Here is a 25,073-nt window from a genome sequence, read left to right as displayed (position 1 = left end):
CTCTTTAATTGGATATATATATCATTTCTGCCACTTCATTAGGGATGGAAACATATTTGCCAGTGAGATTCAATATAAACCATTTTGTGATTGTTCAATATTTAATCTCCATGCAATTGACATCTAATTGTTGTTGACATTTAATTGCATGAATTTCTAAAGATCACTTTTGTTAGAGAGCTTGCAGTACAGGGCAGTAATATTCAGACCACACGCTCCACGTACCCTCACTTCAGGATCCCAGTGTTGTCACTGGAGAGAAGATGATTCCTAATCTAGGTATTCTGAGTAACTGCACAGTGAGAGAGCTTACTTCTGCTGTTTGTACTGTCTCCTCACTCCAGACAGTGCAAAAACCACCAGATACCCATAATGTGCCTATTCTGCTTGACCTATACTTAATTTTAGATAAATGTAAAAAAAATTATGAATTACATTATATACATATGCTTAATTTTCCTACTAAATTGTGGTGGGTTAACCCTGGCTGGACATCAGGTACCCACCAAAGCCCTTCTATCACTCCCCCCTCCTCAACTGGACAGGGGAGTGAAAATATATCAAAGGGCTCATGGGTCAAGATAAGGACAGGGAGAGATCACTCAACCAATTACCATCATGGGCAAAACAGTCTTGACTTGGGGAAAATTAACTTAATTTATTGCCAATCAAGCAGGGTAGGGTAATGAGAAATAAAACTAAATCTCAGAACACCTTCCCTCCACCCCTCCCTTCTTCCCAGGCACAACTTCACTCCAGGATTCTCTACCTACCCCCACCAGCGGTGCAGGGGGACGGGGAATGGGGGTTACGGTCAGTTCATCACATGGTGTCTCTGCTGCTTTGTCCTCTTCAGGGGTAGGACTTATCACACTCTTCCCCTGCTCCAGCATGGGGTCCCTCCCATGGGAGACAGTCCTCCATGAACTTCTCCAGCGTGGGTCCTTCCCATGGGCTGCAGTTCTTCACGAACTGCTCCAGTGTGGGTCCCTTCCATGGGGTGCAGTCCTTCAGGCACAGACTGCTCCAGCGTGGGTACCCTGTGGGGTCACAAGTCCTGCCAGAAAACCTGCTCCATGGGCTCCTCTCTCCACAGATCCACAGGTCCTGCCAGGAGCCTGCTCCAGCGTGGGCTTCCCACGGGGTCATAGCCTCCTTTGGGAACCCACCTGCTCCAGCGTGGGGTCCTTCCTGGGCTGCAAGTGGATATCTGCTCCACCGTGGACCTCCACGGGCTGCAGGGGGACAGCCTGCCTCACCATGGTCTTCCCCATGGGCTGCAGGGGAATCTCTGCTCTGGCGCCTGGAGCATCTCCTCCCCTCCTTCTTCACTGACCTGGGTGTCTGCAGCGTTGTTTCTCTGACATGTTCTCACTTCTCTCTCCAGCTGCCATTTCTGTGTGCCACACAACTTTTTTGCTTCTTAAATATGTTATCACAGAGGCGCTACCACTATTGCTGATTGGCTTGGCCTTGGGCAGCGGCAGGTCTGTCTTAGAGCCAGCTGGTAAAGGCTCTATCAGATATGGGGGAAGCTTCTAGCAGCTTCTCACAGAAGCCACCCCTGTAGCCCCTCCCGTCCCCGCTACCAAAACCTTGCCACACAAACCCAATACATAAATAAATTCTGCTGGTTGCATCTGCTGTGTCATGTTGCAAATGAAGAGTCGAACTACCAGAGACAGACATCTTCTGCCTGTCGGATGCTCCCTTCAGCCTGTCTGGGGTACTTGTGAAGCACTCTTGTGATTTTTTTTTTCAACATAGCCCAGACATTCTGGAGAAGAGTGAAATGTTTTGGGTGCCCTTTGAGCTGTGGACACGCAGTCCTCTCAGAGCTGGAGGGGAAGTTTATTTTATGGAAAACGTATCATTCTCTCCTCTGCTCTCATCAGATAATCAAGTCCCAGTCCTCTGGCACTGTCAGCATTATCACACATAACTTTTTCATGTATTTATCTATGGGGTTCCTCCTCGGACCCACATTGCACTCTGCGGCTCACCCTGTTGCCTGGGAGTGAAGAGAGCCTTAGCTTTTCATTTGGAAGCCAGTCCAAAGGACAGTGGGATGAAGCTCTGTGATGGTCAGGAACACACAGCATTGGCACAGGAGCACAGTTGTCAGGTTGCAGTTTCGAGTCTGGGTTAGAGGGGCTTGTCCGTAGGCTCACAGTCACAGTGACCTGGTGTTGCTTGTCTTTTACACATCTTTTGGGTTTTCCCATGGATAAATTGTGTTCCAGAGAAGACACGTGTCTTTTCTCCTAAGTTATTGTCATGGGGAAGAGCTTTAGGTCCCCAAACACAGAGGCTGGGGGAGGGCAGGGGGAAATCCTCCGTTTTCTCCTGCAGGAGAGGACACTATGTATGGCCAGATCCCTGGATGCCAGGAAAAAAGACTAGGACACCAACAGGCTCTCCCCCCTCCCCGTGTTGTGTGGGGCATTGCACAGACTGGTACCAAAAAACCCCGCAAGCTCCGGAACGGTGGGTATTTACGGTGAACCTAGGACATAAATGGACATGTATGTTGTGGTGAATGGTTTGGTGATCTTAAGGATGTGGTTAGGTTTTGCAGAGGTAGGTATTGTTATAGGGTTACTACAGTAGGGTTAGGTATTAGTATAGTAATTTGGTATCGTACAGCTTAGCCGTCGGGAGTTTTTTTTAGTTACATGAATCTTCTGTGTGTTGTCAGCGTATTTATAAAATACCAAAACTAATCCAACCCAACAGACCCTCAGCAAGAGTAGCAATGACCTCTAGCTTTGCCTTTGAGGCAAGCCTCATAAAACCAAAACTCTGGCGTTGGGTTTAAATTAAGCGCAAAATTTACTTAGCGTTAAGGCTTAAGGAAACAAGACTTGAAAAACGATGACAAAATTCACTACTGTTACCTTCCATCGGCTTTTAACAGAATGGCTTGTTTTAACACAGGGCCCAGGCTAATCTAACACTAAACAGGCAGCTGCTGCCTCCGCGCATTGAGCCGGTGCCTCTCCCTCAGGAGAGGGCGGGCACCCGCTGAGGTGCGCGGGGCCCGCCCGCCGGCAAGCGCCGCTCCTCGCGCCGGCCCACTACGCCGCGTCACAGGAGGACCCGCCCCCCTCCCCGGGGCGCGCTCCCTAGCCTACGCATGCGCCCTAACCCCTCGCGGCGCCCAGACAACCCCAGCCCGCCGGGGCGCGGGCGCTCACGGCAGCCGGAAGTGGCGTACGGCGGGGAGGCCGCGTGGCGCACGTGCGGAGATGGAGGCGCAGGTGGAGGTGGTGGCGCGGTTGGAGAGCCTGGCGTTTGAGCCCGGCACCGCCGGCACGGCGCCGGGCGAGGAGCGGGCGGCGAGCGCGGAGGGGGCGCCCAGCCCGCCGAGCCCCCCGGAGGGCGGCGGGGAGGAGCGGGCCCCGCCGCCCCCAGCCGAGGGAGCGCGCTGCTCGCCGCCGCCCGCCAGTCCCAGCGGGCCGCCTGCCGCCACCCCCTCCTCGGACTCGGACAGGTGGGTTTAGCCCCCGGGGCTGGGCCGCGGAGGCGAGAGGGGCGCGTCGGGCTTTCCCCGCGGGCCGCTCTTTCCCCGCTGAGGCCCCTTAGGGGGCGGCGGGGCGGGCCGCCGGTCCTGTGGCTCGGCGCTCTGCGAGCGAGGTGGCCCAGTCCGCCCCTTCCCCCCGCCCCGGCGTTTCGGCTGCGGTAGCGTCCCCCTTGCCGTTGGGGATGACCTTTTCTGTTGTGTTTCACGAGGAGTTTTAACTGTTGAAGTAATAAGCCTCCAGAGCAATTGACCGTGAGGGTATGGGATTTAATGAAAGCATGGGTCTGGTGGTGGTGGTGGCTTGTAGAGCGTCGTGGTTGGTTGGGCCGCCGTCACCGTTTGAGTGTCCTTTGACACCGTCCTCACAGAGTGCGCCTACATCACTTGTGACAAGGCATCTGCGGTGTTATTGCTGAAGAAAGCTGAATGTAGGATTCAAGGTAAAGAGTCTGCAGATTTTAACTTGTGCTCTGATGTTGGCTTCTCGGTGGAAAAGCTCATTCTCAACCTGTACGGTTTTTATGAAAGGTTCCATCTTCTACTTCCGTCTGTGCTTTGGTGTTCAGAATAGTTGTTGAAAGGTAACTTTGGTTAGATGTGGGCTCTGTTTCAGTCTTGGAAGCCTGCACGCTTTGTCAGTTTCAGTGAGTTTTGTGTTTTCTTCTTGGGCCCTTGCAGCAAGATGGGTATGTGCTCCTTCTAACTAGTGGAGGCTGAAATGAAGTCTAACGATCTCTTAAAAAGAAGATACTGAGCTTCATTAACAGTTAATGGGTTAAAGCTTGACTTTGGAAATGCTTTGCTTAGTTCAAAGTTTTCCTAGAACATCATGAAGTGATGGAGAGTGAAATTCTTGACCTGTGGGAGGGGCTTCACCTGTAGTCTTTTTTGCTTCCAAAATCTGTTGCACTGATATTCAGATAAATATTAAAGATGAAATTTTGATAGCTTTAACTTATTTAGCTGTCTATGTGTATCTCAAACTTTTTTCTTTCCTTTTTTTTTTTTTCCTCCCTCCACTGATTGGTCTCTGGTAGTCTGATTTTTGTCATTCTGCTCTGCTGATTTTGTTCCAAGAAGACCATATTTGCCTTTTTCAAAAGGTTTATTTGGAGAGGTGCTCTTATTTGTTGTCTCCCCTATCAATGTTTGTTGGGGAAAAAAACCGCAGCAACAGGTAATTGAAAGCCATCCATTTGCTTGTGAAGGGGACAATCTAATACCAAAGAATCTAGAAGGGAGCATTTTTTGTATTTTATTTATCACTTTGCTTCCAAATGCTGCTTTCTTAACATGCAGATCAGGTAAGAAAGGAAGATGCAATTTTACAAACGTTTGCTTGTCTTAGTGTATTTTTGTGTAAGGTTTGTGACGTGTTTTTTCAGTCATCAATATCAATTACTCCATGTGTTTGTTTCTTTCCCCAGCTCTTCAAGAACTTAGACTTTTGCTAAAAGGAACAGGTTGATGTGAATAAGGACTGGTTTCTTACTGTGCTCTTTACTTGTAATATTAAGAGTCTAAGACAATAAACATCTCTTATGCGTGTGCCAGTGAGAAATATTAAATTACTAATATGTGTGAATATGTACTAGGGGAATTCAGGCCTGCCATGAAATATGAAACTAATCCCTTTTATCTGAAAAAATTAGAATTTTGTTTTACCTTCATAACGTAAGATGGATTGCTTGGAAATAAGTATTTTCTTGACTTTCACTTAGCTGTATCCTAATGTTGGGGTTGTAGAAGAAGAATGACTGTGAGCTATAGAAGGTAGTTTAGTGTATTTGAAATTTTTTTTTTGTGCTCGGTTATGTCAAGTGATGTTCAATACTGGGAATTTAAGTGGTGCATAAAATGGAAATATGCTGATTGTGCATAGACATTATGGTCCTAATTTGGCTGTATTTATCTAGGTACTACACTGAAGTAATCATCCTGTGACTCTAATGTGTCATTTCAGTTGCAAACCAATGAAGTATAGGTCCCAAACTGTGGCTGTCATGTATGTCTGACAGATGGAGTTATGCTGGTGCTGGACTTTTGCATGAGGTAGCCAGTGGGAAAAACTGGACTAGGTGAGCTTAAAGAGGTGATTGCTCTCACGCTACATACACCTTTCAACAGTAAAACAGTGAGAACGCAAATGAGCCATTGTAGTTGTTAGCATTTGCTCTGAACTGTTGAAGCTATACCTCTTCTGAGATTTTTTTAATGGTCTTGCCCAGTGGCTTGTAGGTTCAGGAAAGATTGCTGCTTTTCTGTATACAGATATATACATTTAAGAAGAACATATCTGGTAACCAAGGGTATTTGAGTAATGTATAATCTAGCCACTCTTTTTATCTGTAAGGCGGAAGTCTATATTATAACTCCCATATTTGTTTTATTCAGTGATACGGATTCAGATTCAACTGATTCAACTACATCCTCCTCTTCGTGTTCCCCTTCAACAGTATCAGATGAAGATGATCATCCAAATGAGAAGGATAACAAATCTTACTGTGTTAAAACGAAAGATGAGTTGCCTATTGATGTAAGTACACTGTGTTATCTTTTAAATGTTTTTCTAGTAACCCAACTTAAAATATTTTAACTTAATGAATACCTAGTGACTGAATGTATGTTTTTACACTAGTTCAGGTATAGCACAGTTAATAATTAAAAGTGTCTTATTTTTCAGTATATTAAGACCACTCTGAAGTGAGGTTCACAGTTGTATAAAATCACAGTTGTAACTAATGAAAACAAATTTCTGGATATTTTAGTACACTTTTTGTTGTTTGTACATTGCAGGCTTTCATCATCCTTTCTCTGTGTGAGGGACTTGAAGGTCTGATATGTCTGTAAGACATATTTCAAATAAGTTCAGCCTTGAGGCAAAAAATTTCAAATGTTATATTAAGCCTCCCAGAGGTTCAGATTGCATCGTCTCTACTCAAGCAAAATTGTTAGAGTGGTCACAGAAGTGGTTTATATTGGTTCTCATAAATAACACGCTTGTTAAGTATTGCTGCCATTATTCCTCATTATCTCAAAATTAAGAGGTTTAAAGGAACGAGTTTTAGTAATAATCTGCTAATGGACAATTTGCTATCATCATTTGTAATGGATTACAAATAAAAGGATAATGCAACACTGTAATGTCAATTTACATTAACAGTATATGTTTATCTGTTATTCTGTAGATCTCTCCCCTTCATAAAAAATGCTTTCTGGAATGAGAAACAAGGCCAATGAAGGGTACAAGACATTATTAGAAAGGTAGAGGAAAAAAAACCTCTGAAGAGCAGATACATATGGAGACATGAACCTTTGCTTCAGTGCTCTGTAAGAGTTTGTAATGAAGTGCTAGATGACTGTCTGAAAAGGCTGAGGCATTGACATGCATTAGTAGTAGCAACACCAGGAGATGGGAATACATTGTTAATTATTAAAATGTTGCTCTAGAGACACTTGAAGTAAAGAAGAGCTTTTAGGATATTCTTTTCTCACTGAAATTAATCAAAGATTCAGAAACGTGTAACATTGTATTCTGAAGGAGTAAAATGTCAGAGCAATTGCTGCTTACATGCACTTCGTTTTGATGTATGATTAATAATAGAACCATTATAAGTGCTTCTATGACAAAGATGGTTTTTACAGCACTGGACTTTTGAACAAAAATCTTTGCTGAGGTAGATGTACTTACTAGGTTTTATTTACCTCTTATCTCAGTTATTTATTTAAATAAAATTCATGTTAGCCCGAAAATGCTTTGTTGATCTGCTCTTTTGTCTCATTAGCTTACTAGCTTCAAGTCCAAGTGTTTTTGAAACATTGTCTTCCTTTTAAGTACTGGCCTGATTAGTTTCACTGGTTCAGCAAAGCTATTGCTTTTTGCCAGTGATAGTTAATAAGAACCGAAGTTCTAGCAACTACATTATTTACTGTATCTTGTACTAAGCCATTCAACAGTAATAGAATTAATCTATGTAAAAATGTTGTAGATCACCTTATGTAAATTTGAAGGAATACAATTTGAAAATTAAAATGTATCTGTTAAAACTGAAACGTGATGATTAGTCTTTTACCTGAAAGTCCTCAATAATAGCTAACTTGCTAAAGCATGGCTCAAAGATACAATAAAAGATTAAAGAAAGTATATAACTGGAATGTGTGCTTAGCAGAAAAAAACCTGCATGTATTAAGGAGTGTTAGTGGAACTATTTTAGAAACCTCCTGTTTTGAGTGTAAGATTGGCAGATATTGTATATAGTATGACAGATGGTACAGTTTACCAGTTTGAGATTTATGATAAAAGTTTTAGCTTTCTTCCTTCTGGTCTCTGGTCTTGGAATTGCTCTGGCATCCATGACTTGGTTAAGGCTTAACAGTGAAGTTGGTTTAATGTTGGAAAACTTACTGTCCTGTAGAAGGGTATATGGTGTTTCTATCTGAATTCACGTCTTGACTTTAATGCTATCTTATGTGGTCTGCCTAAGTCTTGTCCTCTGTTTGGTCTTTGAGTTGCTCTAGAAGCCTTTGCCAAGCACTTTTGTTAAGCGTGAAGATTATCAGCTGAAGTTTTGATAAGACAGGACAAGATTCTTCTATTGAAGAGTGATTTTATTTCTGGTGATGGCCTTTAAAAGTGCAGTTCAGTGCTAAGATTTGGACTCTACCTCCAAATTCAGAAGATGTTGAATTTGAAGATAATTCTTGCTCTATTTGCCCTTACTTTGTATTCCATATTGAATTCACAGCAGTATAGTATATACATAGAAATCTTAGTTATGAATAAATTGGAGGTAGATGATTAGTTCAGTGTTAATCAGCCTTTGATAGAAGATATTGATGCTTACATTTGAGGAGAAAGTTTAATTTGAATATTGTTTGTGCAGTATTCATTTGTATATCTTAAGTTTGGCTTTTTTTTTGAGTGTGTTCTGTGTGAGTATCCTCTTGTACCAAATACAGCTTTCAGGTAAAAATAATTTTCTTTAGATAGGTTGTTGTGATCTTTACATCTTTTATAATGGTCTGAGTTGTGGCATAAATGGACAGACACCATTTTGTTGAATCAGATGATACATACCTGGTGTATTTCATGCTATTTTATCTCTTGCTGTGTATGTTTCTCTTCTGTCATGCATTGAATGTGGTTACAAGTTTTCTGATTTTTTGATTACTGATTATCTAATTATTGTGTTGTACATTTAACTTATTATCTAAGTTCAAAAAAAGGAACAAAATGTCTATCAGTTGTTGGTTTTCTCCAGCTGAGTAAAGTTGGCTTCTACTTAGTTGCAATGGAAATATGTAGAGTAGCATCTCAATAGAAAAGGTGTCTTCAAAAGTGACATTTTCCCCCCAAGGCGAGTTTATTTAGAATTATTCTGGAAGAGACAAATCAAACTACATTTTTTAAATTAAATCTTCAAAATGCTAGGAGGTTTTTCTGATGGTCAAATTTATGCAGTGACAAAGTGATGAATGTCTTAGTGTGATGATATTATATTTCTGAACATTGACATGGTATTTTCAGGAACTGCCTCCTGTTGAAGACTTATCAATAATTCTGCCTGATGATGTTGAACTGAAGCTTTTTGGGACAGTTTCCAGCATAATTGAGCAGCTAGGTAAGCAAGATATGTTTGCTTTGTTTTCAATTAAAATAATTTCTGTATATCTCTGCATTAATTGTGTACTTAACTGTTCCCTCAAAGTGTCAGTACTGCAGCTTTCTATTTCAGGGGGTAGTGGATTGCTGAATGAGAACTCGGACTGCTAAATGACATTTGTGTTGAATTCCCTTTTAGCTGGCTTACATCTTCTAAAGATTAAGATACTACGACTATTATGCATATATTTCTGTGTGACTTTCATGTTCTAGTTTTTTGCTAAAAAAGCCTTTTTTCACTGTGTATTATGATCTTTATATTAATTCTGTCAACAATAAGATTGAACACTTGCAGTATTTTAAGAAAATCTTTCAGTCGTACATGCTGTATTTGAATTATCTCTGAAGATATAGGCAGTGTATAACTAAAAGCAGAGGTGCAGTACAATCCAGTCCCAAGTTCTTGCTTGTGAATGTATGAGGACAGGATAAAACTTGTTTCTTTAGCAGAGCATCCCACTTCTGGCACCTTGACCAAATGCAAGCCGCCAGTGTCAGCAGTCATAGGACAGCATGACTAACATGATTTATAGGTCCTGGAGGGTAAGCTTAATGGGACTGAGACATACAATGGATGTAAGCTTAACTGCAGGCAGTATGCATTTAGGGATCTTTTCAGATCTACCTGGGACCTCAGTTTTTGATGTGACATCAAAATTTTGCTGAAGCTGATATTAATAAAATATCCATAGTATGTTTGTATTTAAGCTTATTTCAAGTGTTCCATTCTGCTTGAACTGCTTTCAGAGCAATTTTCTTACGAAAATTAGAAATTAAGTTCAATTCTGAAGTTAAAGTATTTGTGTTGAGTGGGGTACAAAAGAATTAAAGCAAATAGCTTTGCTATTAAATTTTCTTTTATTGTAGAAGACTGCAGGTAATACAGGCAATTCCTTTATAGTATTTTTGTTGGTGGTGTTGGTTTGGAGTTAGATTTAATTTCATTCATGTGCAGGAAGCTGGCTTGAGAGTGTGGAAAGTAGTAATCTGGTCATCGTCCTTTAGTTCTACTTTGCCCTTTCTTACTTATTGATAATAATGGGGACTTCAAGAAGGCTGTTTTCAGCTAAAATGATGGTTTGAAAGTAAGTTAAAAGAGAAACAGTTGAATCATAACTTGCTATTATTCTTATTTTTGATTTAGTATGTGAATGTTTAAACAAAGCTGTTTTTAAAGACTTCAATTTTGAAAACTCTCCTTAATTTCTAATCCTCCTTGGTGAGTATAACCTTTTCAAATCCTGTCAGTTTACTGATAGGTGAATTCTTCAGTCTGCATCTTTATGAAACTGAAATATGTGAATTGTTGAATTTAGATTGGTTGGTGAAAGTTAGAAAGCAGACTAATAAGCATAATGCTGCTAGGCCTCTGTATTGACAGCTTTGAGCATATTTCCTGCTGAATGTAAAGGAAGACGCAGAATTCCTGCAGACTAAAGGAACAAATTGTGAACTGCTACCAAAGAAGAAACTATTCTAAAGATTTCAGTAAAGGATAAGCTCTTTAGGTCTCTGAATTGGAAAACCTAAAAATGAAGTAGCATGTATATCAAATTATGTATTTAATGGAGGAAGAACATGCTTCTGTGTCCATTTATAAGTGTTAAAGTCTACTAAGTGTTAAGATTTCATATTTTGAGCTACTAGAATGACTTGCTAGCTCTGACCACTCATACCATTGTTAATCATGGATTAGGCCCAAATGTAATACGAGACTTACAGGACATTAAATTGCAGAAATGTATTTCAAATTGTATTTCTGCATACATAAATGACACCACCAGTTGCAACTGTGACTGGACTGCCAGACATCTTTTTTGTTCTGGTCTGATTCTTATGACTTATTGGGGCAAGCTGTAATGAATAGCCATTTCCATTCTTTTTTCCAAGGAGGATTTCATTTGGAATACTAAGAAGGCAGAATATACACATGCATCTGCACTCAAAAAACCAGGTTATTGCTGCTATGCACTTAATTAAGAAACATGCTGGGTAAATAGAACAGGTAGCTCGCAAATACATATCTGAGAGTTCTCTTTTGTACCTATCGGCTGGTCTCTTTTCTTCAACCCAGAGAATAATTCTGTAAACAAATGTAAATCTTACCACTCATATATCAATGGAGAAGGGGTGGTGAAGCTCTATGAACTTTAGTAGACAAATAATGGTGTGTTTTGTTAAGCTTCTCTGCAATTAACTATATGATGTTGTTGAAACAAAGTTCTAATTGATTTTTTTTCCCTCCTCCCCCATTTTAGTAATAATTGAATCACTGAGAGGCCTACCTCCAGTAAATGAGGAAAGCATAATTTTTAAAGAAGATCGGCAAGCTGCAGGAAAGGTATGTGTAAAGCATAAAAACCTGTTATTCTAATATAAAAATCAAAGTATTCTTTTATGTTCCAACAAGTAGTGTTGAAGTCGACTTGATGAAAGATAATATTTTCTTGATATGTAGTCTTGCTTTGTGCTTTTGACTCTTGCTATAGTCATCTATTTTTTTTTAATCTCAGGAATTCCTAACCTGGAATTCATTGCATCCTTAACAGAATTACAATGTGTGATGAGTTTCTGCTATTTTATGACAGTGCTTGTGGAGAGGGAGAGGTTGCTTTCAGATGTATGATGTCTTCAATAACAGACTGTGCTCTTTTATTGCCAGGAGTTGGGGGCAAACATTGGAGAAATTAGTCAAGTTTCAGGAAAAGTGGGGAATGTTTACATATCTAAGTTCTGCTGTTGCAGTTTAAGGCCATTGTGTGCTTTTTGCAAGTATAATGAAGAATGTTTGCTGAGAGGGCTGTTGCATTCAATTTTGTATGTTTTCTGGGGAAGAAAAGCCATCATCTGGAACAGTTACTACTATAATATCTTTGAATGCTAGATGTGAGTGAAACAAAAATCTCAGCCTGAAATTGGCAGATGTTCTGTACAACATGGCAGAATTCCCTGCTCTCAATGGAATTGGGGAACAGACGGGAACTGATGTAAAGGTGTCTTGTAAAGATGAACTTTGAGGAATAAATGAATGGGAGATTGTTCCAGGTGTAAGAGATTTGAAAGCATAGTGGAGAGAGAAGAACAGAGATTTGACAAAAGGAAAGTTAGCACAGTAGAGGAAGCAGACAGTGAAAGCAGTGCAGTTGGGTGGGCAAAGGTAATATCAATGTGTGAGAACTTACTTTTCCACATTATAACTTAAACAGTAGCTGGGAAATATACTGTCAAACAAAATGTGGTAATAAAACTAAAGCATGAAAGTAACTTCATTTGATGCTGCATTCTGCATTTTGAAAATATATCAAACTTCTTAAATACAAAGCATCTTAAAGCTTCATGGTTGTCTACAGTGAAATTGGCTATTTATTCTTGGTGGTTTATTTAAACATTTTAATTTTGTTTGTGTTTCAGATATTTGAGATATTTGGTCCTGTCTTACATCCCTTTTATGTGTTAAGATTTAACAGCTCTGAGCATATCAAAGCAAAAGGTATTAATGTGCAAGATAGCATGTATTTTGCTCCATCAGTGGAGGACTTCACCCAGTATATATTTGCAGAGAAACTAAAACAGTGAGTCTGATTTTTTTCTAATCTGGTTATAATGTATTTTTTAATATAGCTAAAATAGTGAATTAAAGTTTAGCCTTAAGTGAGAAACTGTAGGACTAAGCTTGACACTAAAACTTTTCTTTTTTTTTGGATATTCTCAACTGTGTTGTAATAACAAGGTTGTATTCTTTTGCCTTTCAGAACAGTACAGAGTAGCTGTAAACTACAAGCTTCTAAAGTGTTATAATTATTAAAGTTTAGTAGCTTCTTACTCAATATATTAAGCTTGCTTTCTTTTCATGTTGCTGTGTTACCCAAAATAGCATAACCAGAAAAAAATTCATTGATGCTTACCTCCCCAACACCCTCTCACATACATACACATGCAGTGGTTTTGCAAGCTGTACTTTCTGGATTTTGTTGTTCCTCAGATTCTTGTTTAGTTTCATAACCTAAAATAAACTTGTTTGAATTCTGATCAAGTTTGCATTTATTTACTATTTTTATTTCATGTTACAAGGCCAGAACTGAAATTTAATTATCAATAAATCTATTGTACAGTTGGAGAATAACAATTCTGTGTGGTAATTACCTGCTGTAAATTTGGGAGAGGGGACGGATTTGTGTGGCAATATAGTATGATGTTCAGAAACTTCTAGCATTTGTGTATCCCAGCCTGCCTGAGGAAAGTAGCATGTATGAATAGGACTTGTTGCCATTTAAAAGGAAGTGTACTCAAAGATACAGAATAAGAAAGAAAGGATAGTAAGTGACTGCTAGGCATCAGTGTTCTAATTATTGATGAGTAATTGTCTGAAATAAATATAGGTTAAAAAAATCCTTTGTTACACAAGTGACTTAGTCTCTGGTTATTAGGATTAGTTCTCGCCTGACTTGCAATTTTTTTCTGACTAGCCAGTAATACTGGTGTCTGCATTAATTGCAACCTTGCCAGTATTCATATTGAATAATTTTTTTCTTTAGTCATGCATGTGTGGCCAGGCCTGCAGGAGTCTTTTTTTTTTTTTTTTTGGTGGGGTTTTTTCCTTTCCCATTTCTGTGGAAGCAACAAACACGTTTTTCTTCCTTTCAGTGAAGACCAAAATAGATCACTTTCTCACTCTGCTGCTTGTTTGTTTTTCTGCAGTATTTTGATGCCAGCTGGTCTTTGATTTGTGCCATTAAACTTTGTTGCTTAGTACAGTAACTGCACAGACCTTAATCATCTGCTTGCTACATCAGTAACTGTGTGCTGTACTCAGCATCTGAGATGTGAGACTCGTATTTTAGATTGTTAATACATTGCAAGTAGTTTTGGGAGCTGTTTGTCTTTTGGTAGTATTTTACTATCATATATGGTACAAAATTGAACACTATGTAAGATGTTTAACACTTTCATGTCTTATCAGCACAGCTGAACAATGCATCAAATGTTGTTTCTTGCCCTGTATTAAAAGGAGCAGTGTGAACACCTGTGTAATCTGATGTAAACCATAAGTTCTGAATAATGTAACTTAAGTTACATTTCACTGAAACAATATTTTATTTCTCAGTTTTGTCAGTAAAGTTTCTTAAGCTTTTGTGACGCAACTGGTACTATTTGTTGAAGCTGCCTTTTTCACAAAGTAGGTGTTATTGAAAAAGGATAAAGAATTTTGACTTCTGACCTGTGCTGTAATGTCTCTATAAAGAAACCAAGATGACATGGATAGTAGAAAAGTTGAGCTTTGATCAGTGCTTCACAAGAAGGCTTTTGGACCTTAGCAGATTGCAAATTTGATGACCAATGACTTTCATTTTCTGCTTTTTGTTAGTCTGACTGTGTGCAGACCAGCTTGTGGAGTATTACAGGCTTAAAGGTCTAGAACTGCTACTCAAAGCTGTGATGGTACTTTGAAAAAGAAAAGGAATCAGGGTTAAGATCTGAAAGAAACCTTAAGTTTGAAGCTTTTTCTGAAATCTGGAATGCAATCTGCTTGCATTGTACAAAGTTGCAGTGCTATGAATAAGCCTTGCACTTTATAGCAAAATAAATGGAAGTGTAGTGTAAAACTTCTTGAATGCAAAATAATTTGTTGCTAAAAATAGATTTGTGTTGTATTGCCTGAAACACAAAGTAATTCTAAAGAAGCTCATGTATTTTCATGATTCCTCTGAGTCACCTTTTGTTAGACTTCCAGATCTTACAGTATCTGAGTTCAGAAATCAAAGAATTACTATCTTGTTCTTTGCAGAAGATTAAGTATCTCAGAGCATGAGAAGTGTTTTGTGTTTTGCTGAAATGAGGAAGGCTGCCTTGGGAGAGTGAGATAAGCTGCCTGAAGGACTGAGGAGGTTTAAGTTTTGCAGTCAGTAGTACTACATGTTGCCTAATGACCACAAGTCTTGGGAGTTTCTGGCGTGCTCTGGTATTTCTGGCAGGCATGTATTGCCCCAAAATAACAAGATGAGAGGGAGAAACAAAGAAGTTGGTTCATGATTTAAAAAAAAAAAAAGTGATACTTTTCATCTTTCCATAGGTAGACAGTTTTCTGCAGCTGAGAAGTTATTCATGTAAAGCCCTTATTTTTCTTTCCTCCCTGTAACATTTTCTTCTAATTAAACTTTAAAATGGCTTGCTTGCTAATATGATTTGCTCATAATCACAAAGGTGGTGTGTCTGTATAGTTTTCTAGTGATATGTAGAGATTGAGCTTCAGTTTTATGGTTAGGGGTTGAGGCACAAAGTACTTCCAGATGACTTGCCAGTGTTCTCATGGGCAGCCTTTGACTAAGGACCTCTTCAAGTCCAGGCTACCTAGAGCCGATGGTTATGTACTTTGATGTAGCTATTGCTGCTTGATTGTTGCTGACTTGATAAATACATAAAAAACCCCTTGGTTATTAGAACACTGATTGAAAACATTTCACACTGAACATGTTGATGTTTTTAACTATATGGTTCCATTTTGCAAGTAAGAATTTTCAGTATTGCATTATTTTAATATAGTTTGTCTACATAGATAAAGACAGTGTCTTGTCATTTTCAACCAAAACACATTAAATTTGCGAGCAGTGTGGAAAAACCTTCCACAGACTTTTAACAGCATAATTTAACTTTGTTCCACAAATTTGTTGGTAATCAAAGAAATGACTTGTTTTTTAGTGAAGTTCGCAGTGGTGGGTGAAATAAATAACACCACTTCAAGTTAATTTTGGTGCTTGTCAGGCAAGACAGTTGAGTTTTTGCTTCCTTAAATGTCTTTTACCTTGATTTTTAATTTTATATTTACAACAAAATAGAAGATGAAACCTAATTACCTATCTAACACTATCTTAATGGAATTGTAAGCCAAGCTTAGAGGTTTTTTTGGTTCCGAATTCACTATAGTTATACTTAAAGCCTGTATCCTACTATACTAGTTCGTTGTCCTTTTTGACTGGAGGTACGTGTTCTGAAACCAGAAGAATAAGAAAATTTGTGACTGTAGTCAGCAGTGAGTCAACAGAAGAAAGTTGCAATGAACTACCTCAATTTGGGTTCAAAGCAATTTAAATTGAAAAAGATGTGTTGAGAGAATATTGATCAAAGCTTAATATTAGCTGTGTGAAATGTTCAGTCTTCACTCAGAGTAGGAAGATTTTTCAAATGACATATGTAGTGAAGTCTGAAGTTGACACATACGTTGCTGTTCATTTAGAAACAACATTAAAAAACAAATGCCCCTTTTAAAACAGGAAGCTTCTTGTGTAGGAGAACTGATACCTTGAAGAAAGTGTTACCTATTTGCTACAGTACAGTTCTTGCAAATTATTTCTAACCTAGAATATGTTGCTACTATGTGACTCAAGTAAGAGATGTTTTGTAGCCTCCTGACACTGTCTTCCTTTGTCTTGATTGTCTAATTTGTGGTTTGTTTTTCTTGTAGGGAAAAAGGTTCAGATGCATCTTGGAAGAATGACCAAGAACCACCACCTGAAGTAACTATAGGGGTTTTTTTGTTTGTTTGTTTATTGGTTTTGATTACACAAGATATATGTAGAAAAAACTCTGCGCAGGGTAACTAATTAGCAAGCTTATGTGCTTTTTCTCTGAAAAGAAGGTCATGCTTTTCTTGGAGAGGTCTCATAGTCAGTGTAGAGAGTACTAGCTGTCTTTTTCTACTTGCTTTTTGCAATTGGGAAAATGTGTATCTTCAGTTCCTCTAGTCCTTCAAGAACATGTTTGGCAACCTGAATGTTCAACTTTGAGTGGCAGTGCTTTTACCTTGCCTAATAGTTTTGCTTCTGCTAGGGAATTTTTGTCCTTGCTGTTCTTTTGCTGCAGCTTTTTCTTTCACCTTGCCACAAGCAGTTGTTTGTCTTAAAAGGCCTGCTAGTACTCTGCAAACTGTACTACTTGGGTGTTTAAGCTGTCTACTCTGTTAGATTAACTTGACACCTCCTCTGTTGCATTCTTTGAATGGCTTAGTAAGGTTTCCCTACTGTTTCCTATTATAAAACACCAGTTTCATGAGAGGAGATGAGCTTCTTCCATACAAAGGCAGTCATACAGGGCTATGTAGACGTGAGACCTCCTCACGACCGTTGATGTCATTTACTGTAGGATCTGTGAAGATTGCTTCAATGAAATCCAGGCTTCCTGTCCAGTGCTCCTTAACTCTGCTGTAACTATACTTTTCATTACTATTCTCTTCTTCAAAAAGAATCGCAAGGCTGGTAGTTTTATTGAGGTGTTTTCATGAGATTTGTTTTCTAGATCAACACTTGAGTAATTTTTCCTTGCAATTTCTACTATAAGCGTATCTTATCCAAAATAGGTGAAATTCCTAGAAGCCTTGTGTCTATTATAGTATCCTAAAGAGATCTATCTGCTTCTTTTCAATCTTCCAAAAGTTTGCATGAATAGCGTAGTTCTATGCTACATAGTATGTGCTTCTTACTCCATAAGTAGGAAAGGTGGTTTTTGTGGGTGGTTTTGGGGTTTTTTGGGGGTTTGGTGTTTCGGTTTTGTTGTTTTTTTTTTTTTATTCTAACCAATTTTTAGAATAGAATCAACTATTGCAGTTAGAAGGGGCCTACAACAATCATCTAGTCCAACTGCCTGACCAATTCAGGGCTAACAATAAGCTAAAGCATGTTAAGGGCATTGTCCAAATGCCTCTTTAACACTGACAGGCTTGGGGCATTGACTAACTCTCTAGGAAGCCTGTTCCAGTGTTTGACCACTGTCTTGGTAAAGAAATGGTTCTTAATGTCCAGTCTAAACCTCCCCGGCACCGCTTTGAACCATTCCCACACGTCCTATCACTGGATACCAGGGAGAAGAGATCAGCACCTCCCTCCCTTTCCACATCCCCTCCTCAGGAATCTGTAGAGAGCAACAATGTCACCCCTTGGCCTCCTTTTCTCCAAACTAGACAAGCCCAAAGCCCTTAGCTGCTCCTCATAGGACATGCCTTCTAGGCCTTTCACCAGCTTTGTTGCCCTCCTCTGGATGCATTCAAGGACCTTCACATCCTTCTTGAATTGTGGGGTCCAGAACTGCTCATAGTATTCAAGGTGAGGCCGTACCAACGCTGAACACAGTGGAATAATCGCCTCTTTAGACTGGCTGGTTATCCTGTGTTTGATGCCCCCCAGGATGGGGTTTGCCCTCTTGGCTGCCAGGGCACACTGCTGACTCATTGAGCCTGCTGTCGACCAGCACCCCCAGATCCCTTTCTGCAGGGCTGCTCTACAGCCACTCCTCTCCCAATTTATACTTGTGCCTGGCATTACTCCTTCCTAGGTGCAGAATTCTCCTTCCTAGGTGCAGAATTCTCCTTCCTAGGTGCAGAATTCTCCTTCCTAGGTGCAGAATTCAGCATTTCAACTTGTTAAACTTCATCCCATTAATCGTTGCCCTGTTTTCCAATCTATCTAGATCCCTCTGCAGGGCCTCTTGTCCCTCAAGAGAGTCAACAGCACCTCCCAGTTTGGTATCGCCAGCTAACTTGCTAATGGTACATTCAACTCCTGCATCCAGATCGTTGATAAATATATCGAACAGAACTGGCCCTAGAATTGAACCCTGAGGAACACTGCTGGTGGCTGATTGCCAGCCAGATGTAGCCCCATTTGCTACAAACCCTTTGAGCTCTGCCCTTCAGCCAGATCTTCACCCAGCACACTGTGAACCCACTCGTCCCACAGTTGGACAACTTGTCCAGAAGGACGCTGTGAGGGAAAGTATCAATTTTTGCATTCACAGTCCTTATTCCAGGCTAGGTGTTCTGTTTTGAAGGGGAGATGTTGTGACATGGGCTTTTCTATGCTTGAAGGTAGGTCCTGCAATGATGTATCAGTCTGTCAACCCAGAATGTTGCTTTTTCCACTGTGATGATGATACATTTTGAAATACCTTTTTTCTTGCCACAAATGGAACTGAGCTGAGCAGTGTTAACTTCTCTCAAAGAATGCTTGTCTGTCAGTTCTGACTGTAAATTACCCACCTTTCTTGGGGAGACATCTCACAGAGAATCATCATTTGAGAAGTAGGAGTGTTGCATAGAATTGGACTGTAGGTATGTGATCAACAGAGCTTTGGAAGACTGTATATACTTAGAAACTTTTGTCTAGTCTTAGCTTTCTTTGGTTGAAAAATTTTCTAGTGATGGTGATACAAAAATGTGCTTATTGGCTAATGGTGAGCTCTTTTTTTGTTTGTTTCTTAGTTGTATTTTTATAGCTGTTCAGGAGATGAGCTTGTAAATGTGTAATTTGAATTTGTAGGAACCTAAGTAACTTTAAAATTCAGCTAAATACAGTCAAGCAGTCAAATCTTCTGGAGATATAGATTTGTTGCGTTTTCCAAAGTTTTTTTTTTTAATGATTTTTCTTAATTATGGTACTGTTACCTTCAGGTTACAGTGTGAAAGTACAGGGGGAACTTTAGGTTTATTGTACTTCACTATAGGAAGGAAGGAAGCTTGAACAAAACCAGTGATGGCATGGATGAGCAAACTTGATTGCTTTTTATGACAGCTTTGTTTTCGTGGCCATTCTGACTTCGTGATGTCTGTGTGCTCTGTTTTGGCGAAAATACCATGTCTAATGTCTTGTAATCCTTAATGAGAATAATCTTCAGATAGTTCTAACAGTTAGAGTTTACACTAAGATATCCAGACTGTGACAGCTGATGAGCTGATAGAAAGTGGCTTTTGCTGTGAAGGTAATAGCTGTTGACAAGGGTGCAGATTAAATTTTACGCTACTGATGCTTGAAATTGTCTCTTACAGCCAGACTTTTAGAGTCCTCAGCTGGCAGCTGATTCTATAACTTTTCTGGTCAACTCCCATGGTAAACTGTGTGCAATTGCTGGAGTTAGTTCTTTTTGTGATACTGTGAAGCTTTATTTTTATACGAATGTTAAATTAATCCATGTTAGGCCTTTTATGCTTGCTACTTTAAGGTATATGGTAAGTGTTCCTTTTCTGACAGGCTCGTAATTAGCTCAGCTTAACTGTAGACTCAGTAATACAATCTCTCTCGGCCTTGTCTTTGGGGTCATAGGATGACAAAGTGTGATCTGTATGCTGCAAGGCTAGCAGGAGCAGATAACTGCAGTTTCTCTGAGGTGGCTTTTATGGAATGTTACATGGAAATTAGCTAGCAACAGAAGGTACCTGTTTGTTATTTCTGCTCTACTGGAGGATGGTGTATTGAAGTCCTTAGAAAAAGCAGGAGTTAGTGAAAGATTTTACTTCATGGTATATATCATCTTGTTGTATTCCTTGTGGCTTTTTTTGAGTAAGAATGTAATCCAGTTATGTAGAAGAAGAAATAGTTGTATTCAGAATTAACTTTTATGTGGCTTTTTTAGCATTGTTTTAGTGCAGTGTTTTTGAGATCTGTGCTCTGTATACTACAGAGATACATCGGTAAGCAGCAAAACCCTTCCTTTCAAAATTGGGAAGGGGAGGTTGGGAACAAACCCTACCTCTTTAAGTCATATAAGTGAGCTGTTTTTCAGGGATTTAATTAAGCTGACAGATTTCTTTTCTGTCAATAGTAACTTCCTCATTCTAAATGTAAGCTAGGAATCGAAAGGTAGCAAAACCTTGTGTAACAGGAACAAAATGTTGCAGTGACATTGAATCTATTGTAGATGATAACATTCTCCAAAGCTGAAAATTCCTTTGGAATAACATTGCTATTGCAAGTTTAACAGGAACAGTGTTATTAAATATACTACAGAAAATTCCAATTTAGTGACAATTTTAGACTAGAGATATTTTTTAATGGAGTTTAACTGTGCTAAGTATTGGTTGCCAAATTAATTTTAACTTATTTTAAAAATCCATATTTTAATTCACCTAATTTCCCTTCAGAAGTTTTTTTCTTGGCAATAACTAGCAAGCTCCCTCAGAGATTCCCAATTTTTTTCTTACTAACATCCAAGCAATCAAAAATTTGTGTTCAGTACTTGAATGTTGATCTTCGAATGCAAAATAAGAAAGTGCAGCTTTAATATTCTTTTAAGCTGACTGCAGGATGGATTGTTTTCTAAATAATGATTTATTGCTAGAACTGAAGTTCTCTGCAGCCTTATATGACTTTGTTCTTTTTTCTTTTTTAACAGGCCTTGGATTTCAGTGATGATGAAAAAGAAAGAGAGGCAAAACAGAAGAAAAAGAAGCCTCAGAGTCAAGGAAGGAAGAAACTCAAATCGGAAACAAATGCATCAAGTGAGTAAATGCTGTGGGAGAATGCTTTTGTCTGTTAAACTGAGTTTGAAATAGACAATGATGTCTGTCTTAATGATAGAGCTTTCATACAGTTAATCAGTATTTCTGTGCTTTTCAAAGTTACATTCGTGAATTTGTGGTTACATTCCTTATTGTTTTTTTAAAGGAAAATGAAGGTTTTTTCCATTAAACTATGCAAGGGAAGTAGTATAGGAGCAGGACAGTTGTCAGGAGATTCACATGCTCTTTTAACCATGTCAGCTGACACACAGTGAGGATATAGAACAAATGTCACCTTTTGGAGTTTAGAGCTTGCTTATTGCAGGGGTTATTGGGGCCCAAGTTCAGCTTAAGCTTTTGAGTGCAGGGAGAAGATAGAGGAAGGCCACGTGCAATTTTTAGAAACCCATTTTTTTTGACAATCAGGGAGAAGATGCAAGTCTTAGATGGGGAATTTATTCCTGTATCTGAAAAGAAAGTTCTTCCTCACCCATGGCATATAAATACTCCTTTAAAATAACTGTTACTTGTGTAGCCTGCTGAGAACCTCTCTGTTTACCTAACACAGTCGTTAGATAAACCTATAGTAGTTTAATAAATTATGTATAGTTTTTCATAATATACATAGCCTTTTTCACCTTCCTTTCTCCTGTTGTTGACAGATCTGTTCCAGGTGTATGCTTGCATTTATGCTCTGTTTGTAATAACCAGATTTTCCTATCTGTCTTCTCTCATGCCTCTCTACTGACAAAACTTTTTGCTTTTTGGTTGCCATTTTAGTTGAATAATTTAAGTCTCACCTCTCTTTCTCTGTTCTCACTGGTCTGCTTCTGTTGCATGCTTTTTGTACCACTCCCTACTGACCCTCATTCCTTCCCCTCTTCCTCTTCTGCTGCTTACATATGAAGTTGCTTCAACTCTGCAGCACAGTGCTTCTCCCCCCCCACTGATTTTTCTTGCACTGACTCCTTCCATGAGTTTGCTGCTCTTCCTTTCTAAAGTTGCTAGACACTGTGCCCCACTGAACCCCTCTTCTCTTGATCAGTAATTGTCCTGTTAACCCTTTTACTCTGTGTGCAGTACATCCCTCCCTTGTACCCTTTAAATAAAGCTGTGATCATTTTTGGACTGGCTTTTGCCCTATGGTTTTGACAGTTTTTCCCTTAAGGGAAGGATCTGAATCATGCCATACTTTACCTTCATTGCTGATAGTTATTTTCACTCCCAGTTTCTGCTTATCTAGCATATGGCATGTTTTCCACTGTATCCTTATTCTGCCAGCTTATTGCAGACCTGCCTTTGCCTAGGGCTTGCTGAGACTGTTACTGAACTATGTTCCATAACTGAGAACACAATGGGAGGAACTGTCTCAATCTGTCAAGGGAATATGGCTTATGATTTGCTGTGTTTTTCTGTAAGTAACATGGTATAAATTGACACTGTGTGCAATTTAGTTTGGCTATGTAATTCAACAACAAGGATATCTGGCAAATTGTGGCACAAACTCAGTCTCAGCTGGAGTTTTGCTTGGTTCCATCTTCATAGAACTCTGAGTATATTAAAATTGGCTCATTGTTATAGTCTTTGATAGGAGAAGAAAGAACCTAAAAAATACTCACTCAAGTACTTTCACTTCAGTGCTTCCAAGAGGCCTGCATGCACCAAAGGAGCCTTAAGTCCTAATCCCCCATGGAAATGAGTAGGAATTTTGGTATGCAACTACCTTTCAAGACTTAGCTTTTCAAAGGTGAAAATGTTTCTATGTAGTCTAGTGCCAAGGATTAGGTCCACACAGGTTCTTAAAATTCAGTGACTTTATGTGGTGTTATGTCCCTAAATACCTTTTTGTTTCTAGCCTTAAAATCCTTTAGAGATCATGTTTCAGTTTAAATTCTACAGCCTTTTGAGTACCTTGGTAGCTGTTTGGAACATCTTTAATATTTTGGTTTTGGTGCTCTTAAATTTTATAGCACTTACCCTATTAATACTCTGATGGTATTTACATAAAGTGGCAGTACAGTTGTTATGAACCTTAAATGTATGCTTACAGTGACCTGTACAGGTTGTCTTAGAAAGCTGAATGCTGAAGGCCAATTGGTAGAGGTACAGGCTGCCTTTTTTTCAGATAGAGTAAGTTAGTTTTCTTAATTTGAGTTTGAATAATTTGTGTCCTGTGTCTGCTGTAATACCAACACAGGTCTGAAAGCTGTATACCACTTTAGTGTAATGTGGTATTGATTTATCTTCAGTTCTAAAATGTGTTGGTTTTAAATCTTGTTTTAAACCAAACTTTACAAAATACTCACAGTTTGAGTGTTCCTGTGATTCATTAATACAAATGAAAATGCCTGGAGGGAAAGAAAGTGAAATTTCTTTTTTAATGACTGAATTTGCAACCCTCAGATCATCCTTTCTATATTTCTCTAATAAATCAAGATGAGTTACTAAACAGTAGACTTGCCGGTATTATTTTGCTGTTTATGTATTATTTGCCAGTATTATTTGTTGATAAGATTACTTCTCAAATTTCCTTGACTTCAGCTTGAAAGGTTCGTGAGGACTAAACTTAATCGTTCCAAAATAGTATTAAAACTATGTGTGGTGGTGTTTTTTGTTTTTTGTTTTTTCTTTTAAGGTGAGAATAAAGGACTTCATCAGTCCATGCAACAGCCTGCTTCAAGTTATTCAAGGGGATACCGTGGCAGAGGGTTCTCCAGGGATCCATTTCCTCCTCCGTCAGGCCCTCCGGGTTTTTTGAGACCACAAGTAAGACCACCACAACTATACTCTTCAGACAACAGAATACGTCAGGAATCTCCAGTGTTTCCACAATCTCATAGAAAAGAAAATCCAATGATGCAACAGTATCCCTTTCCTCCTCCAGTTTTTGGTTCTGTTAATGACGTGCATCAATTCCACCTTCCACATTCAAATCTGAATATGATTTGGACAGGCCCGAACATGTACAACTCGTCATACCCATTTTTACCGCCTCCACCTCCGCCGCCACCTCCTCCACCTCCTCCAGATAGCCATCCTTCTCAGTTCAGGCCTTACTGAGTTTCCATAAATATGCATACAGAGCGTTGCAATTTAAAGGGAGGAAGAACAGGCTGCTAAGACTGTATTCCCTTATTTTGGAAATGCTTCATTTTTCCGCAACAGTAGAAGAAATGCAGGGTTTGATGCTTTATGAGACATCCATGGAAGACTGTTTTTTTCTATATATGTTTTCTGTTTCAAAAAAGAAAACTGTATGATAAAAATAACTGAATATTAAATAATGGTTTATTTTTATAATATCTACTAGTTTGGGATGATAAATAAAAACTTTTTGGAGACTGGTATGTAGTAGTGGAAATTATTTTGTAATAAATTTAAGAGTTTATGTAACTCAGGATATGTTGCATAGATGGTATTTCAGTATTTTTAGCGTAGTGGTATATTGCTATGCTAAACCCTTTTTATCAATTTCTGCAAATTCTAAAATCTGCTTGCATGGAAACTAAAAATCTGACACCTAAATTTTAAGCTCGGTTTGCTGCTCTTTATATAATGTATAAACTCCTGTTACCCAACTTTTAATATTTCATTAATTTAATATTAACTAAAAGGCTGGAGCTGGATGG

The 25,073-nt window shown here is 39.1% G+C and overlaps 1 protein-coding gene across 1 annotated transcript; it reads left to right on the top strand.

Moving 5' to 3' along the window:
- Positions 1-3,190: 3,190 nt before the first annotated feature.
- On the top strand, positions 3,191-24,791 carry NAF1 (nuclear assembly factor 1 ribonucleoprotein). Its single transcript, XM_069786270.1, has 8 exons — positions 3,191-3,493; positions 5,918-6,059; positions 9,051-9,144; positions 11,444-11,526; positions 12,597-12,757; positions 16,645-16,696; positions 21,339-21,444; positions 24,080-24,791. Exons 1-8 carry the CDS (start codon positions 3,249-3,251, stop codon positions 24,502-24,504), a joined length of 1,308 nt encoding a protein of 435 aa, XP_069642371.1. The 5' UTR covers positions 3,191-3,248; the 3' UTR covers positions 24,505-24,791.
- The last annotated feature ends 282 nt before the right edge of the window (positions 24,792-25,073 follow it).

This window comes from Haliaeetus albicilla, chromosome 1 (genome assembly GCF_947461875.1).
Source record: "Haliaeetus albicilla chromosome 1, bHalAlb1.1, whole genome shotgun sequence".
In the NCBI taxonomy this organism is placed as follows: Eukaryota; Metazoa; Chordata; class Aves; order Accipitriformes; family Accipitridae; genus Haliaeetus; species Haliaeetus albicilla.
The sequence above is the reverse complement of the archived record's forward strand: the minus strand, read 5'-3'. Positions and strand labels throughout refer to the sequence as shown.